General features: G+C 40.6%; 1 protein-coding gene across 4 annotated transcripts in view; it reads right to left on the bottom strand.

Annotated features, from left to right (window-relative positions):
- ccnyl1 (cyclin Y-like 1) overlaps positions 1–20,258 on the bottom strand; it is a 91,293-nt gene that overhangs the window by 47,974 nt on the left and 23,061 nt on the right. For all 4 annotated transcript variants that reach the window (XM_059967315.1, XM_059967317.1, XM_059967319.1 and 1 more), the window contains 2 exons: positions 12,990–13,090; positions 10,926–10,961 (listed from right to left, as the gene is read on the bottom strand). In XM_059967315.1, coding sequence (XP_059823298.1) covers positions 10,926–10,961; positions 12,990–13,090 — 137 coding nt within the window. The remainder of the gene's footprint in view (positions 1–10,925; positions 10,962–12,989; positions 13,091–20,258) is intronic.

Here is a 20,258-nt window from a genome sequence, read left to right on the forward strand (position 1 = left end):
CATAGAAAACCTACAGCACAATACAGGCTCTTCGGCCCACAATGCAGTACCAAACATGTACTTACTTTAGAAATTACCTAGAGTTAACTATAGCCTTCTATTTTTCTAAGGTCCATGTACCTATCCAAAAGTCTCTTAAAAAAACCAAATGTATCTGCCTCTAACACCATCGTCGGCAGCCTGTTCCACCCACACTCCACTCTCTGCATAAAAAAAAACTTACCCCTGACATCTCCTACTCCCAAGCACCTTAAAACTGTGCCCTCGCATGACAGAACATAGAATTGTACAGCACAGTACAGGCCCTTCGGCCCACAATGTTTTGCCCCCCCCACCTTAAATTCCTCCATCTACCAGTACAGTTGTCTGTTAAATTTCAGTAGTGTATCTGCCTCCACCACTGACTCCACACACCAACCACTCTCTGGGTAAAGAACCTTCCTCTAATATCCCCCTTCAACTTCCCACCCCTTACCTTACAGCCATGTCCTCTTGTGTTGAGCAGTGGTGCCCTGGGAAAGAGGCACTGGCTGTCCACTCTATCTATTCCTCTTAATATCCTGTATACCTCTATCATGTCTCCTCTCATCCTCCTTCTCTCCAAAGAATAAAGCCCTAGCTCCCTTAATCTTTGATGATAATGCATACTCTCTAAACCAGGCAGCACCCTTGTAAATCTCCTCTGTACCCTTTTCAATGCTTCTACACCCTTCCTATACAGGGGTGACCAGAACTGGACACGGTAGTGGCCTAACTAGAGTTGTATAGAGCTGCATCATTACCTTGCGACTCTTAAACTCTATCCCTTGACTTATGAAAGCTAACACTCCGTTAGCTTTCTTAACTACCCTATCTACCTGTGAGGCAACTTTCAGGGATCTGTGCAGATGAACCCCCAGATCCCTCTGCTCCTCCACACTACCAAGTATCCTGCCATTTACTTTGTACTCTACCTTGGAGTTTGTCCTTCCAAAGTGTACCACCTCACACTTCTCCGTGTTGAACTCCATCTGCCACTTCTCAGCCCACTTCTGCATCCTATCAATGTCTCTCTGCAATCTTCAACAATCCACTACACAATCTACAACACCACGAACCTTTGTGTCATCTGCAAACTTGCCAACCCACCCTTCTACCCCCACATCCAGGTCATTAATAAAGATCACAAAAAGAAGAGGTCCCAGATCAGATCCTTGTGGGACACCACTAGTCACAACCCTCCAATCTGAATGTACTCCCTCCACCACGACCCTCTGCCTTCTGCAGGCAAGCCAATTCTGGATCCACCTGGCCAAACTTCCCTGGATTCCATGCCTTCTGACTTTCTGAATAAGCCTACCGTGTGGAACCTTGTCAAATGCCTTACTAAAATCCATGTAGATCACATCCACTGCACTACCCTCATCTATATGCCTGGTAACCTCCTCAAAGAACTCTAACAGGCTTGTTAGGCACAATCTGCCCTTCACAAAGCCATGCTGACTGTTCCTGATCAGACCACAATTCTCCAAATGCCCATAGATCCTATCTCCAAGAATCTTTTCCAACAGCTTTCCCACCACAGGTGTAAGGCTCACTGGTCTATAATACCTGGACTGTCCCTACTACCATTTTTGAACAAGGGGACAACATTCGCCTCCCTCCAATCCTCCGGTACCATTCCCTCGGACAACAAGGACATAAAAGATCCTAGACAGAGGCTTAGCAATCTCTTCCCTCGCCTCGTGGAGCAGCCTGGGGAATATTGTGTCAGGCCCCAGGGACTTATCTGTCCTAATATATTTTGACAACTCCAACACCTCCTCTCCCTTAATATCAACATGCTCCAGAACATCAACCTCACTCATATTGTTGTCACCATCATCAAGTTCCCTCTCATTGGTGAATACTGAAGAGAAGTATTCATTGAGGACCTCGCTCACTCCAGGCACATCTTCCCACCTTTATCTCTAATCGGTCCTACCTTCACTCCCATCATCCTTTTGTTCTTCATATAATTGAAGAATGCCTTGGGGCTTTCCTTTACCCTACTCGCCAAGGCCTTCTCATGCCCCCTTCTTGCTCTCCTCAGCCCCTTCTTAAGCTCCTTTCTTGCTACCCTATACTCCTCAATAGACCCTTGCTTCCTAAATCTCATGTATGCTGCCTTCTTCCACCTGACTAAATTTTCCATCTCACTTGTCACCCATGGTTCCTTCACCCTACCATTCTTTATCTTCCTCACCAAGACAAATTTATCCCTAATGTTCTGCAAGAGATCCCTAAACATCGACCACATGTCCATCATACATTTCCCTGCAAAATCATCATCCTAATTCACACCCGCAAGTTCTAGCCTTATAGCCTCATAATTTGCCCTTCCCCAATTAAAAATTTTGCTGGCATCTCTGATTCTATCCTTTTTCTGGTGGTCACTGTCCCCCAGATGCTCACCCACTGAGAGATCTGTGATCTGACCCGGTTCGTTACCTAATACGAGATCTAGTATGGCATTTCCCCTAGATGGCCTGTCAGCATACTATGACAGGAATCTGTCCTGGACACACTTAAACTCTGCCCCATCTAAACCATTGGAACTAATCAGGTGCCAATCAATATTAGGGAAGTTAAAGTCACCCATGATAACAACCCTGTTATTTTTGCACCTTTCCAAATTCTGCCTCCCAATCTGTTCCTCGGTATCCCTGCTGCTACCACGGGGCCTATAGAATACTCCCAATAGAGTAACCGCTCCCTTCCTGTTCCTGACTTCCACCCATTCAAAAGAGGATCCTGCTACATTACCCACCCTTCTGTAGCTGTAATAGTATCCCTGACCAGTAATACCTCTATCTCTATCCCCCCCTCTATCCCTTTTAAAACACTGAAATCCAAGAATATTGAGAATCCATTCCTGCCCTGGTGCCTGCCAAGTCTCTGTAAAGGCCACTACATCATAATTCCATGTATGTACCCAAGCTCTCAGTTCATCACCCTTGCTCCTGATGCTTCTTGCATTGAAGTACACACACTTTAGCCCTTCTACCTTATTACCTTTACATCCTTTATTCCGCTTCTCTTTTTTCAAAGCCTCTCTACATGTTAGATCTGGCTGTATTCAATGCACTATCGCTCCAGGCCCCATCCCCCTTGCAAATTAGTTTAAACCCTCCCGAACCATGCTAGCAAACCTACCTGCAAGGATATTGCTCCCCCTCGAGATCAGGTGAAACCCATCCAATCTGTACAGGTCCCACCTTCCCCAAAAAAGATCCCATAGCCATTTCAACCCTGGGAAAAAGCCTCTGACTATCCACATGATCAATGCCTCTCATCTGTCAGGTCACCTCTCATCCTCCGTCGCTTCAAGGAGAAAAGGCCAAGTTCACTCAACTTTTTCCTCAGAAGGCATGCTCCCAATCCAGGCAACATCCTTGCAAATCTCCTCTGCATCCTTTCTAGTTTCCACATCCTTCTTGTAGTGAGGTGACCAGAACTGAGCACAGTACTCCAAGTGAGGCCTGACCAGGGTTCAATACAGCTGTAAACATTACCATATAACCATATAACAATCACAGCACGGAAACAGGCCATCTCGGCCCTCCTAGTCCGTGCCGAACCCTTAATCTCACCTAGTCCCACCAAACCGCACTCAGCCCATAACCCTCCACTCCTTTCCTGTCCATATACCTATCCAATTTTACCTTAAATGACACAACTGAACTGGCCTCTACTACTTCTACAGGAAGCTCATTCCACACAGCTATCACTCTTTGAGTAAAGAAATACCCCCTCATGTTTCCCTTAAACTTCTGCCCCCTAACTCTCAAATCATGTCCTCTAGTTTGAATCTCCCCTACTCTCAATGGAAACAGCCTGTTCACGTCAACTCTATCTATCCCTCTCAAAATTTTAAATACCTCGATCAAATCCCCCCTCAACCTTCTACGCTCCAATGAATAGAGACCTAACTTGTTCAACCTTTCTCTGTAACTTAATTGCTGAAACCCAGGTAACATCCTAGTAAATCGTCTCTGCACTCTCTCTAATTTATTGATATCTTTCCTATAATTTGGTGACCAGAACTGCACACAATATTCCAAATTTGGCCTTACCAATGCCTTGTACAACTTTAGCATTACATCCCAACTTCTGTACTCAATGCTTTGATTTATAAAGGCCAGCGTTCCAAAAGCCCTCTTCACCACCCTATCTACATGAGACTCCACTTTCAGGGAACTATGCGCAGTTATTCTCTGTTCCTCTGCACAGTTATTCTCTGTTCCTCTGCATTCCTCAATGCCCTACCATTTACTCTGTATGTTCTATTTGGATTATTCCTGCCAAAATGTAGAACCTCACACTTCTCAGCATTAAACTCCATCTGCCAACGATCAGCCCATTCTTCTAACTGGCATAAATCTCCCTGCAAGCTTTGAAAACCCACCTCATTATCCACAACACCTCCTACCTTAGTATCATCGGCATACTTACTAATCCAATTTACCACCCCATCATCCAGATCATTTATGTATATTACAAACAACATTGGGCCCAAAACAGATCCCTGAGGCACCCCGCTAGTCACCGGCCTCCATCCCGATAAACAATTATCCACCACTACTCTCTGGCATCTCCCATCTAGCCACTGTTGAATCCATTTTATTACTCCAGCATTAATACCTAACGACTGAACCTTCTTAACCAACCTTCCATGTGGAACTTTGTCAAAGGCTTTGCTGAAGTCCATATAGACTACATCCACTGCCTTACCCTCGTCAACATTCCTCGTAACTTCTTCAAAAAATTCAGTAAGGTTTGTCAAACATGACCTTCCACGCACAAATCCATGCTGGCTACTTCTAATCAGATCCCGTCTATCCAGATAATTATAAATACTATCTCTAAGAATACTTTCCATTAATTTACCCACCACTGATGTCAAACTGACAGGTCTATAATTGCTAGGCTTCCTTCTAGAACCCTTTTTAAACAATGGAACCACATGAGCAATACGCCAATCCTCCGGCACAATCCCCGTTTCTAATGACATATTAAAGATCTCCGTCAGAGCTCCTGCTATTTCTACACAAACTTCCCTCAAGGTCCTGGGGAATATCCTGTCAGGACCTGGAGATTTATCCACTTTTAAATTTCTTAAAAGCGCCAGTACCTCCACCTCTTTAATTGTCATAGGTTCCATAACTTCCTTACTTGTTTCCCACACCTTAGACAATTCAATATCCTTCTTAGTGAATACCGAAGAGAAGAAATCATTCAAAATCTCTCCCATCTCCTTCGGTTCCACACATAGCTGACCACTCTGATTCTCTAAGGGACCAATTTTATCCCTCACTATCCTCTTGCTTTTAATATAACTGTAGAAACCTTTCAGATTTACTTTCACCTTATTTGCCAAACCAACCTCGTATCTTCTTTTAGCTTTTCTAATCTCTTTCTTAAGATTCCTTTTACATTCTTTATATTCCTCGAGCAATTCCTTTACTCCATGCTGCCTATATCTATTGTAGACATCCCTCTTTTTCTGAACCAAATTTCTAATATCCCTTGAAAACCATGGTGCTCTCAAACCTTTAACCTTTCCTTTCACCCTAACAGGCACATAAAGATTCTGTACCCTCATAATTTCACCCTTAAATGACCTCCATTTCTCTATTACATCCTTCCCATAAAACAACTTGACCCAATCCACTCTCTCTAAATCCCTTCGCATCCCCTCAAAGTTAGCCTTTCTCCAATCAAAAATCTCAACTCTAGGTCCAGTCCTGTCCTTCTCCATAATTATATTGAAGCTAATGCTATTGTGATCACTGGACCCAAAGTGCTCCCCAACACATACATCTGTCAGCTGACCTATCGCATTCCCTAACAGGAGATCCAACACTGCCCCATCTCTAGTCGGTACTTCTATGTATTGTTGCAAAAAACTATCCTGCACACATTTCACAAACTCTAAACCATCCAGCCCTTTTACAGAATGAGCTTCCCAGTCTACCTTTCAACTCTTGAACTCAATCCCACAGTTGATAAATGCACTGAATGCCTTCATAACGACACAGTCAACCTGCACAGCAGCTTTGAGCATCCTTTGGACACGCACCCCAAGATCCCTCTGATCCTGCACACTGCCAAGAGTCTTACCATTAATACTATATTCTACCATATTTGACCTACTAAAATAAACCAACTCACACTAATCTGGGTTGAACTCCATCTGCCACTTCTCAGCCCAGTTTTGCATCCTATCTATGTTCCACTGACAGCCCTTCACATTATCCACAACACCCCCAACCTTTGTGTCATCAGTCATTTGGGAGAGTTGAAACATTTTAAGTCACATTATCCAGCAATGAGCATTTTAATTTCTTGCATCGTTGTTCTCAGATGTTGAACACTGTCAAGGCAGAAACCAATAGGTTTTACTCTATTAACAAGATCAACAAATATGGGGATGGTAGAGGAAGGTATGACGGAATAGTTCTCCGATTAAAGAGGCCTCAATGAATTGCTCTTAACTCTATTTCTCATTTTATCAGAAACAATGAAATTGAATGGGATGACAATTTCTGGAGCAAAATGGCTTATTCCTGTACTAACATTCCTAAAATGCAAATTTTCCTGCTTTCCTACTTCTAATTAGAAACTCAAGAAAAGAAAGTGTGGGGATACTGAAAGAACCAAAAATTAGTACACAGGTATCCTGTTTACTTCTGCTGCACAGAGCACCAGTTGTTACAGCACTCTTAGATGTCCAATCTGAACATTCATAAGTACATTATCCCCATATTTTAAGACATGTGGTCAGATTGTACATCACTAGGAATCTGACTACAGAAATTTGGTGTAATTTCCTGACCCCCTCCATTACGTAGTGTGCAGAATTTGACAGAACCCTTTGCTTATGTTCCTGCAGTAGGCTGCCAGCAAATACTGTGGCAGCATAGGGCTGAGATATGGGTCTCGGGCCACAGCTGATTGTAAGTGAAGGTCATCACAGGGGACTGTTCTGTGTATAGATAGATAGCCAGAGGGGGACAGCAGTTTTCATCATCTTCACCAGGAGACTACAAAATCTGGGTGCTCTGTCAGCACATGAAGCAGTTGCTGTCCATGCGACAGCCAGGATGTAGCCCCAAACCCCACATTTCACCACTAAGCAAATGAACTGTTTGTTCCAGCCCAGTGAGCATCAACCCTCCCTGATGTGACAGACTCAACAGATGGCAGGATCTAGTACCACATTCCCAGCATAGCAACAGGAGGGAATGGTGTTTGTACCAGATTTCAATGTAGCAATGCTGACAGTAATGAATCTCTATAAATATATTAAAATGATGATCTCTTTTAGTGATGATTCCATTATTCTTGCCCTAGGAACAGATCCTGAGTATGACGCAATGTAACAGTATGTTGGTTCAATTAATCATGGCATCACCAGACAATGTACTCAAAATAAGCACATGGAAAGTTTAATGTTTTTCTAGAAGTGAAGGGATTGGATAACTAAAATAAGAAAGGGTTGCTTCACTCCTCTGATTATCCAACGTATATTTCAGAATCTAGCCTTTTTATGATTTTTTTCTCCTCTATCCAGCAACTACAAAGGAGGGATCAAATCAATTAGCTTTCAAGAATTTCTTCCACATTATAGGACTTCCACTTCACAGGTCTTTGGAGTTATTCTCACTGTTTCACAAAGAATATTTGTGCATATTCAATCGCATCCTACACAACTCTTTGTTAGATGCCCCCTTGCCAAATGTTCCAACAAATAATCTATCTGTATAGTTGGTTTTAGTTTCTTTTGTGACTTACTCTTTTTAAAAAAAATAAAATATATAAATAAATAAAAAAGAGTGCCTGTAAAGAATAGGTAATATTAATCTAACTGCATATCTTTCATCTAAAGTGACTTGCATAACACCTTTCAAAATCTTAGCTCACCCCATGGGGCTTTATACCTAGTTATGTACATTTGAAGTGAAGTTACATTGTTACATAGGATTCAGTGATAATGCTTCAAGAATACTTTATTAGGTATGTAATCTAACACATGGAGCCCACACATACACACAAATGTTTTGTAAATTTCTTCTTATTACCTCCATGAATACATTATTTTAACTTAATTTTTAAAATGGCCACCACCAACTCTAAAGTTTAACAGTGTATCAATGACTTAATGTCAGGTTCCATTGTGGCTTATCATGAGCTCCAGGTGGCTTTAATTTGCTAAAGTAAATATTTTCACTTTATTTGAAAGGCTTTTTTTGTCAGATGTAATTACAACCTATAAATTTTATTGAAAGCCTCAGCTGGTTTCTTAATTTTGAAAGCTGCTCTTCTACATTTCTCGTCACCATTTTTTGTGGTACATCAGAACGTCCAACATTGTCATTAGCACAAAACTGTTCTCATCTCCCTAAACAATTGTGTGGTAGGTAGCGCTGCTACCTCACACCTCCAGGAACCTCCAGTACTGTGTGTAGTTTTCATGTTTGCGTATTTCATCCCACACCCAAATACATGCTGGTTGACAGGCTAACTGGCTACTGCAAATTTACTTTGGTGCAAGTACCCAGTAGGAGAATTAGAGTGGAGTTAGTAGCAACTAGAGTAAGTAGATTACAGGAGAATAAGTAATCTAATTGGAATGATGAGTCTACCTGAGAGCCAAGATGGACTCAAATAGATGGATGATTTTCTTTTCTTTCATAAGGAAATATGAAAGTATTAGAAACTAGCAAGACTGACTGAATCTCTGACCTTTTGTGTTTAATTTTTGAAAATATCTGCGGGGAAAGTTTCAAAATAAAAATCTTCTCTACAAGTCTCTGCCCTTTTGCAAACCTGTTACAGGTCACCTCAAAAAGTGACATTTAGCATTATATATATGCCTGAAGTACAGAAGGGGATATCAATTTCTACAGTGTGATGCAAAAAAGTTTTATATTCTATTGGGTTTGGTTCTAATCCTGAAGTACAATTTACATTTTCTACTTTTTACCTATCAGGAGACACATTTTCCAAAGAAAACAGCTGAGTCTACTTGACTGCTGCTTATATTGATACACAAATCTATTTTTGGTAAACATGATTGACTGTCTATCCGGATCTTCATCTCCATAAATTGTCTTTAACCACAGTAGACCAGTATTGTCTTTCAAAGTCTCCAGAAAGAGGATGGATATAGGAATATATAAAGTGCTTTCCTTACCAAACTTTAGTCTAATAACCTAACTACCCTCTGCAAGGAAATCACAAACAAGAGAAAATCTGCAGATGCTGGAAATCCAAGCAATACACAAAAAATGCTGGAGGAACTCAGCAGGCCAGGCAGCATCTGTGGAAAAAAGTACAGTTGATGTTTTGGGCTAGTTCTGCTGAAGGGTCTCAGCCCAAAACTTAACTGTATTTTTTTCTATAGATGCTGCCTGGTCTGTTGAGTTCCTCCAGCACTTTGTGTGTGTGTTCCTCTGCAAGGAAGTTTATTTTCTCTTTCAATGACCCCTTCATTTAAACTAGTGAAAGTAGTAATTTATTAAGTGCATAACTAAGTTATTGAAGGACACAAGAGATCCTTTTATAATGCTTACCAACCCACTCCACGTTCCCCAAGCCATGGGCTTCTAAACAAGATGCAAAATGACTAGATACTTCAACAATAAGTTGATTACTATCTGTCCTTCCGTTTAGAGAGGTTATCAGGAACAGAGCAAATCAAATAGCCTTCTCTTTCAACAACATAGTTTCAGATGATCCTGCGAATTCTGTAAAGCCGATCAGAGACAAAGTAATCTTCTTGAATAGTCTTGATAGACAGACGAGTACAGCTGTAACTATTAGACAACTGCAGACAACTTTGTGTTGACTGTTCGCGTAATGAAAATTCGAATTTAAAAACCACTACCCAAAAATTTGATAAACAAAATAGAATTCACCGTCAAAGAATTTTCCATGTATCAAATATCAAGTTTTATGCTGTTTATGTGGCAAGTAAATACAGAAACAAAATATTATTCTTTGACTCGTGTTTCTTGCACAGCTGATGCAGCTTCATGCTACAGAAAATCATGATACAGACCATTTCCCATAACACAACCCAGCCAGTAAGGCAAAGGTCACCTACAATCTGTTTCTCAAATTCTGAGCAACATGAGGCAATAGTGTTGAATATTGGATGGACTATTAACTAAATTTCCAGTTCATTATCTTTTCAGATGTTCAAAGTTCAGAGCTTCTTGTCCCTCCAACTAGAAAATGACTGTTCCTGCTTTCATTGTTTCTAGATCTAGTCCAATACTCTCCCTGTCAGCTTCCCATCTTCTAGCTTATATTAATATACTCACGAGAAATTAAATGACTTCTGGTTCCTATGTCACATGGTCATACCCATCTATCATCCTGTGCTAGCTGACCTAGACTGGATCTGCCCAGCAAAGCCTCGATCTAGGACTCAACATGTTGCCTTTCCAAACTCATTCATGGCTTTACCCCTCCTTATTTCTAAAGCTGCTTTAGCTCTACAATCTTCCAAGAATGCTTTCTTATAAACTTTAACCCTAACTTTTACTACTGCACCATTAGCAAAATATAACCTTTCATTGCATTTGAGGTACAAGCTGTTGTCACTGAAATGAATTCATTACACTTGGACATAACTTAAGCTCATTACTGACAATGGTTTCAGACTATTATCCCAGTTCTTTACATTAGTACACAAGGAAAGAGAGGTTGGAACCCACACAAATGCCCTACATAATGCCAGTTTTAAATTCAGAAGTAGAAAATTGCAGAGTCCTTGTTTGTGTGACTGCTCCACTGGAGATAGAACTTTTTATAGAATCACACAAACAAGTTACAACTAGATAGCACTAGGTAATTACCAGGACCAAAAGGAACAGTTTGAAAAACATTAAAATTACCTGTTCTTTGTGTGATAATAAATTGCAAGAGTAACACTGTTAGGAAGAGAAAAACAAAGTCATTAAAAAACCTTTAAAACTGTATCTTCATACAAATTAAAACACAAGCTGACATTATAATATAAACTACAAATACAATTTTCCATTATCTCTTACCACTACAGGTTCAATAAGCACTGCTGGGATAGAACCGTTTACAGATTTTATAATTTCTCAGATGTTGAAAATGGAAGGGAAATACAAGTTGCTTTTTTTTTATTTACAAGCCACATTTTCTTATTCTTCACTTCCAAAGTAAGGTTGGGTGTTTCATGTAAGTCTGATCACTTTAGAACTAGAGTAACACAAAATTGTAAACAAATCTGTAAAAACAGAGATTCTGGAAATGTCCAATTTTCACACTTGTCTGGTTTTCTGGAAATCTGAACCTTGGATGGATGTCAGTCTGGTATCAATTCTCAAATAGAACAGCAATTTCATCCTTATCATCAACCTCACCCTCTCAATTTACTCTTGGATTCAACAATCATAGCCTTCATATTGACCTATACTTGTAAGAAAAAGGAATGGGCTTCAGTTAATAGCATGCAATGGTATAGATATTTTGCCAACAGAATCAATGTGAAGAATGGCTATTGCCATCAATTATGATCTTAAAGTGGTATGGCCAATTTGCATACAATAAACTTCCACTGTGAAGTTAATGAAAAATTGAATTGTCTCATGGTATTCGTTTAAAGAATAAATGTTGACTATGAGTTTGAAACCACCCCACTCTCTTTGATAGATACAAGATCTTTCAGATCAACTCAAAATATCTCAGTTTTATGTTCTAATGTGATGGCCATATCTGAACCACCCGTACATCAAATGATGCATCTAATGTACTATGTCTTTTTCTTGGCTTTAATTCACCAAATCTCTTTGCTGAACGTTCTACCTTAATATAGGAGCATTAACTCAGATAATTCATTGTGAGTGGCTATGCAACTGCATAAGGTAAAGGCAGTGTACAGAATTCTTGCCTTAATTAGTAGGAGTGCTTGAGTACAAGTGTAAGGAAGTAATGCTGCAGCTACCTGTATATAAAACTTTACTGAGACTGCACTTGGAGACTGTGGAAAAGGTGAAGAAAATGCTGCCTGGATTAGAGGGTATAAGCTGCAAGGTGGAACAAATTTGGGTTGTTCTCCCTAGAGTATTGGAGGCTGAGGGAAGATCTCAGATTTTTTTATATTATGAGAGATGGAGACAGTCAGAAACTTGGCCCTAGGGTAGAAATGTCAAACATCAGAGGACATACTTTTCAGGTTGGGGGGAAGAGGGGGGAGCTTTACAGCAATGTGAGGGGTTTTTTTTTTAATTACAGAGACTGGTAGGTACCTGGAATGGGTTACTAGGGGTAGAAGAAGAAGCATGCAGTCTGGTGGATTTATGAGGCTTTTGTACAGACACATGAATATGAAGGGGATGAAGGGATATGGATGCACTTGATGAGGACAATTAGTATAAACTGACATCAAGATCAGCACAACATTGTGGGCCAAATGGCCTGTCCACTGCTGTAATGTTCTATGTTAATCACAATTTAAAAGACTGTTGGTTTAAAAAAACTAGTGACTACAAAATCCCATAGTTAGGTAAGCAAAGAAACCTAGGCAAAATTTTTGTTTAAAAACTGCTAGAGGAATTCATCTGTGGGGGGGGGGGGGGGGAGACACTGTTGAAGTTTCAGTTTGAGACCAAATCCTCATCTGCCTTAGAACGTCTTCTGGTATTTTGCCATTGGCCCTGGGGAAAAGATTCTATTTACCCAATCCATGCCTCTCATAATTTTAATAACCTTTATCAGGTCTCTCCTCAACCTCCAATGCTCTAGGTGCAACAACCTAAATTTATTCAAGCACTAACAATTATTTCCCTCCTGCTTGAGCCTGAGGTCCTACAAGAGCATGCCTTTTCCCCCCTCATTCCAGCATCTGCAGGTCTCTTGTCTCTCCAAGCAAGTAAACTTAACTGGTTCCATCTGCTAGCTTGCCCCAAAAAAATCTGTTGATATCCTACCATTTAATTGTGCTTTTCAGGTTGGGCTGGCTTACAGTGCTGTCATCAATAAATATCGTTGAACATGAACTGTATTTTTTACTGAGTTGACCAGGAGATACCTGTGTAAAATAAAATGAAATCACTGCCCAAATACTTTTAACATTGCATCAGGACAAGTCAATTTGTGAACCAATTATATAAAGTAAGCAGGGGTGTATCTTAAGAGCTTACTTCTCCATCATAACTGGATGATGTCATGCAACTCTATAGCATATTACAAAACACTCTAAACTAAAGGACTACTTTAACTACAAGGCTATTTACGTTATGGGCAAAAACACCAAATCATATACACCTTGCAAACCATCCCTAGTTGCTATAATTAAAAGAAAAGTCATTCCTGATAATCTTATTCAATAAACATAAATTGAACTGGTCTCGAACTGTAGCTGTATCAAGAGATTGAACAGTATGTAATTAAAATAGTTATATCTCTGATCATGATCATCGTTATCAACTTAAGTACTTTATGCTCCCATCTTTATTTGTAGAATTGTCCTCGTATGATAGTTTTACATGAATATCAGTAACTCATAAAAGAATCAAAGTTCATTGTGGAGAATCATCTGAAGAAAAAAGATAACCAGTTCACAAATCTCTACAACTGGTCCCAAATGATCAGGAAATGTGAATCACTACAAATAATTAGAAGAATTTATGATTTTCTAAACATTTGTGCATTATTTCTTAATATACATTCCATACTACTGGTATTAGCACAGTATCTTTAATTAAACACTCAATCTGGACAAAACTGCACAAAAACAAGAGGAAAAGAAATGCACAAACAATGAGAGACACACATTCCATTTTTCTAATATTGAAAAAATTTATAAACATAATTGTAAATGAGAAAATAAGCCAAAAATGAAGTTGAAAGGAGTTCACATGAGGAAATCATGAAGAATACATAACATTGTTTGATCAAGTTGCTGGCCACCAACTACATTTCAAATCCAAGTCCAACCTGCTGATGCCTTGCTCCAAAAGAACAATCCAAACATAAACTACCAGGAAGCTATGAACTTGAGTTACTTTGGAATTTTAGCAATAAAAATGCCACCACACTCACATCAAATACTTTAGGTACAAAACAATTCTGCACATGGTTCCATTCAATACTGTAAAGTGAAACATGAGAAATATAGTTCAAAGTAAATTTATTATCAAAGTACATTTATGTCACCATATACAACCCTAAGACTTGCTTTCTTGTGGGCATACACTGTAAATCTAAGAAACACGATAGAATCAATGAAAGAGAAAATAATAATAAATAAATAAGCAATGAATATCGAGAACTTGAGATGAAGAGTCCTTGAAAGTGAGTCCATCGGCTGTGGATAGATCAGTGATGGGGCAAGTGAAATTGAATGGAGTTGTCCCCATTGGTTCAAGAGCCTGACGGTTGATGGGTAATAACTGTTCCTGAACCTGGTGGTATGGGTCCTGAGGCTCCTGTTCCTTCTTCCTGATGACAGCAGTGAGAAGAAAGCACATTGGGTGGAGGAGACACTGCTTTCCTGCAACAGAGCTCGGTCTACATATGCTCAATGACGGGGAGGGATTTACCCATAACAGAGTAGGCTGTATCCACTACTTTTTGTAAGATTTTCTGTTCAAGGGCATTGATACTTCCATACCAGGCTTTGATTACGCCAATCAATATACTCACCACCAATCATCTGGAGGTTTGTTGAAGTTTTAGATGTCATGTCAAATCTTCAGAAACTCCTAAGGAAGTAGAGGCACTGCCGTGTCTTTGTATTGGCACTTAAATGCTGTCACAGGACTGATCCTTTTGAATGATGACATCAAGGAATTTATAGATGCTGATACTGTCCACCTCTGATCCCCCCCATCAGGGCTGGTTTGTGGACCTCTGGTTTCCTCCACCTGAAATCAATAATCAGCTCCTTGGTCCAACTGACATTGAGTGACAGGTTGTTGTTGTGGTACCACTCAGCCAGATGCTTATTCATTACCACATCTGATTTGGCCAACAACAGTGGTGTTGTCAGCAAACTTAAATATGCCATTAGAAATATGCTTAGCCTCATAATCACAAGTATAAAGTGAATCGAGCAGGGCATTATGGTGCACCTATGCTAATGGAGATTGTGGAGATATTGCTGCCAATCCAAACTGACTGGGGTCTATAAGAGAGGAAATCGACGATCCCATTGCATAAGGAGGTATTGAGGACCGGGACTTGGAAGTTTATTGATTAGTTTTGAGGGGTGATACTGTTGAATGTCAACCTGTAGTTGATAAAGAGCATCCTGATGTATGAACCTTTGCTGTCCAGATATTCTAGGGTTGAATGAAGAGCCAATGAAATGGCATCAGCTGTTGACCTGTTGTGCAGGAAGGCAAATTGGAGCAGATCCAATTCACTTTTCAGACAAGAGTTAGACATAGAAGCGGAACTAGGCTATTCAGCCCATAGTCTGCTCCGCCATTTCATCAAGCCTGATCACGGATCCCACTCAACCTCATACACCTGCCTTCTTGCCCTATCTTTTGATGTCCTGACTAATCAGAAAATGATCAACTTCCACCTTAAATATACCTACAGACTTGGCCTCCACCATAGTCTGGGGCAGAGCATACAACAGATTCACTACTCCCTGACTAAAAAAAATCCTTACCTCTGTTCTAAAATGTCACCCCTCAATTTTGAGGCTGTGCCCTCTAGTTCTGGATACCCCCACCATAAGAAACATCCTCTCCACATCCACCCAATCTAGTCCTTTCAACATTCTATAGGTTTCAACAGACCCCCCCCCCCCAACGCTCTTACAGAATTCCAGTGACTACATGGCCAAAGCCACAAGATGCTCCTCATATTTAACCCCTTCATTCCCCAAATCAACCTCATGAAACTCCTTTGGACTCTTTCCAATGACAACACATCCTTTCTGAGATATGGGGCCCAAAACTGTTAATACTCCAAATAAGCCTGACTAGTGTCTTATAAAGCCTCAGCTTTATCTCCTTGCTTCAATATTCTATTTGCCTTGAAATAAATGCCAACATTGCATTTGCCCTCTTTACGTACAAGGACTCCTAAGTGCCTCTGCACCTCTGATGTTTGAACCTTCTCCCCATTTAGATAATAGTCTGCACTATTGTTCCTTTTACCAAAACACATCATCATACATTTCCCAACACTGTCTTCCATCTGCCACTTTTTTTGCCCATTCTTCCAATTTCTTTTTTTGCCCACTCTTCCAAGTCCTGCTTCCTCAGCACTACCTACCCCTCTACCTTTCTTTGTATCATCTGCAAACTTTGCCACAAAATCATCAATTCCATTATCCAAATCACTGACAAACATCGTGAAAAGTAGCTGTCCCATAATTGACCCCTGAGGAACAACCCTGGCATGACAATGATGTTGACTCAGGCCTGAGAGGCCAGCGTTGGGCATTTTCATGCCTTAGAAGGCGCAGAACGAAAGACTGTGCGGCACGCCACTCCTTATACAGACATTTCTCAGTATTTTTCTTTATTTTATGAGGTCGAGTTACCTCCACTCCAGAGTCTGGCACTGATGTCACTGCGCCACCAGCCTGGCGACCAACCAGAAAAAGCTTATTTTATTCCCACTCACTGCCTCCTGCCTATCAGCCATTCTGCTATCCATGCCAGTATCCTTTCTGTAACACCACAGGATTTTATCTTGTTAAGCAGCCTTTAAGCAGTGAGGCACTTTATCGAATGTTTTCTGAAAATCCAAGTAAATGACATCCACTGCCTCTCGTTTGTCTACTCTGCTTGTTATTTCCTCGAAGAGCTCCAACAGATTTGTCAGGCAAGATTTCCCTTAACAAAAACCATGCTGGCTTTGACTTATTTTATCATTAGTCTCCAAGTACCCCGAAACCTCATCCTTAATAATCGACTCCAACACTTTCCCAACCACTGAGATTAGGCCAACTGCCCTATAATTTCCTTTCTTTTGCCTTCCTCCCTCCTTAAAGAATGGAGTGAAATTTGCAATTTTCCAATCTTCGGGACCATACCAGAATCAAGTGATTCTTGAAAGGTCATGTCCAATGCATCTGTTATCTCTTCAGCAACCTCTTTCAGGACTCTGGGATGTGGTCCATCTGGCCTAGGTGACTTATCCACCTTAAGACCTTTGAGCTTGCCGAGCATTTTTTCCTTTGTAATAGCAATGGCACTCACTCCTGCTCCCCGACGCTCACAGACCTCTGGCACACCACTAGTGTCTTCCACAATGAAGACAGATTAAGTACCCATTAAGTTCACCTGCCATTTCTTTATCCCCCATTACTACCTCACCAGCATCATTCTCCAGTGGTCCAATATCAATTTTCACCTCCCCTTTACTCCTTATGTAACTGACAAAGCTTTTAGTATCCTGCTTTATATTATTGGCTAGTTTGCCCTCATATTTTATCTTTTCATATTTTTTATGGCTTTTTAGTTGTCTGTTGGATTTTAAAAGCCCCAATCATCCATCTTCCCACTCACATTTGCTACCTTATATGCCCTTTATTTCATCACCAACCTCTTGAAGCATTTCATCGCAGTAGATGCAAGTGCTACTGGACGATAGTCATTGAGGCAGGTTGCTACATTCTTCTTATGCAGCGGTATAAACAAAGCCTGCTTAAAGCCGATGTACCTAAGACTGCTGAAGTGAGAGTTTAAATATAACGAAGAAGACTACAGCACGTTAATCAGCACAGGTCTTTAGTACTCAGCCAGGTACCCTATCTGGGGCAGATGCTTTCCATGGGTTCACCCTTCTAAAGGACACTCTCATGTCAGCCTCAGTGACTGAAATCACAGGGTCATAAGGGGGGCAGTGGGAGTTTGTGAAGGTGCTTCCATGTTTTGATGGTCAAAGCAAACTCAGATGGCATTGGGCTCATCTGGGAGTGAAGTCTTGCCACTGCTGTTGAGCATCCCCCAGTGACTCAAGTTTGGTTCGGAACTGTCACTTCACACATGAGATGACTTTCCAGAGATCGAACCTGGATCTCTTGTATCTTACTTGGTCGCCAGACCTGGATGCCTCTGATCTGGCTCTCAGCAGATTGTAGATCTCATGGTTCATCCAGGGCTTCTGGTTGGGGAAGACTCTGAATAATTTTGTGATGACACACATTCACAACTGTTTTAATAAAGTCCATTATAACCCTGATGTATTCATTCAGATCCATAGGACTCCATGAACACAGCCCAGTCCACAGACTCAAAGCAATTCCATAGCCACTCCTCTGCTTCCTATGACCACCTCCTTATTGTCCTCATCTCTGGAGACTTGCTCTTTAGCTTCTGACTAAACGCAGGTAGAAGTACAGCTAAGCGATCAGCTTTCCTCAAATGTGGTCCAGGCACGGAACAGTAGGTATTCCTAACCATACTACAGCAGTGGTCTAGAGTGCTGGGATTCCTGATGCTGCAGGTTATATTGTGTTGATAATTTGGCAGAGATTTCTTCAAACAAGCCTGACTGAAGTCCCCAACTATGATTTGAAATAGGTCGGGGTGGGCAGTTTCTTGTTGTGATGGCGGCATTCATTATTTCAAGTGCCTGGTTAATGTTGGCTTTTGGCAGTATGTAAACTGTGGTCAGGATCATGAAGGACAACTCTCTTGATGTGTGTAGACCACATAGCTCATCAGTTCTCACACAATATGCAAGATGGTTGTGGCTGATTTTAGGCAAATTTTTTTTGCCCTATCCCAAGACTTTTATTTACCCCTACAGTTCACTTTGGATCTTGGGACACTGGGACACAGTGACCCTAGCGCCAACTATCCTCTGCTTTCACATAAAAGGGTGTTCTTAACATAACTTCCACTTTTAATATTGTAAAATTTCAGGGAACATCTCAAATGAAGAACAATACATGGATGCTCTGTGTTTGCTGTTTGATTTGAGCATTTCCACAAATTTTATTTTGGAAATAGGAATTAAGGTGATGTTCCAGAGCTGAGGGACAAGGCACCTGATGACACCACTGCCGCTGGAGGGTCAAAAGGAAAAAGGTATTATAGAGAATAGAGTTTGAATAATGGAAAGTTATGAGGCTAACAGTAACAGAAATGGGTGGGGGGGGGGGAGCAAAGATGTATTTTGTGATCTAAATATTCAAAGCAGAGCCATCATAACTGGAACAGTTTTGCTACTAAATGCATGTGCTCTTTGCAGCTTGTAGCACTGTGAAGTGGTGAGAATTCTTCATTTGTCATCCAGGGCTACCTTGAGGCAGTTGCATTATTGCCAAAAAAACTTGAATAAAAATAATGGATAGAAATTACAGTTATATCTGAACCACTTGCATTTAAACACTGCCTTTTATTAGGTTAGACTGACCAATGTAATAATCACTCTATAATGGAAGAAAAGCAGTAGCCAATTTATATAACACAGTGACTGGCAAATAGCACTGATATTCTGTTTGCAGGTAGTTTTCTTATTTAGTAAATGATGTTAGCCAGTAGGGAGAATTTCACAGTTCTTCAGAATACTACAGTGTGGTCTTTTTTATCCTCAATATTGCAGTAGGAGAGCTAAGAAATTATGGCCTATTTAGTTTTGAATATTTTGCTTCTGCATTGTTCAAAAAGGTAACATAATCTATCCTATGAACATGCAGAGTCAGTCTACGACATTTCAGTTGGAACAATTGTGATCAAAATAATACATGACTATTTCTGAAGCAACCTGTTTCCATTGCAGCTGAGCATATGCTAGCTCTGGTTAAAAGCCTTTGGAGCTCAAAACCTTAAGGATCTATATTGATATCATTACTGGCTGTGAAAGAGTAAAAACCCAAATTACATCAACTAGTGTCTACTTCATCTCCTCAGAAAAGCAAAGTAATTTCTCCAAAAATAAGGATAAATATATAAATTATGTACCTGAAATCAATGCCTGGCATTTACAGCAGAGTGGTTATCAAGAGTTATTGATAAAGAAAATGCCCATTTACCTCCCTCCACTCTGGCTGGTCAAAGCATTCTCACTATATGCTGCCTTTTTGACTGGACCATCAACTTGACTGATCTTGGCAGGCTAATTTCATGTGGACTCCCTACCACTCAAGAATCTTGCATGCGGTGGAGGGGAACATGTGACCAGCCTCTTGTGCTGACAATATCAGGATTAAAGCCATATTCCCCATTCCCCAAAGCCTGCTTTGCTAACTTTTACAAAAAGAAACTACGTGTAGAGGGGTCATA

This window comes from Hypanus sabinus, chromosome 4 (assembly GCF_030144855.1).
Source record: "Hypanus sabinus isolate sHypSab1 chromosome 4, sHypSab1.hap1, whole genome shotgun sequence".
NCBI classification, from domain to species: domain Eukaryota; kingdom Metazoa; phylum Chordata; class Chondrichthyes; order Myliobatiformes; family Dasyatidae; genus Hypanus; species Hypanus sabinus.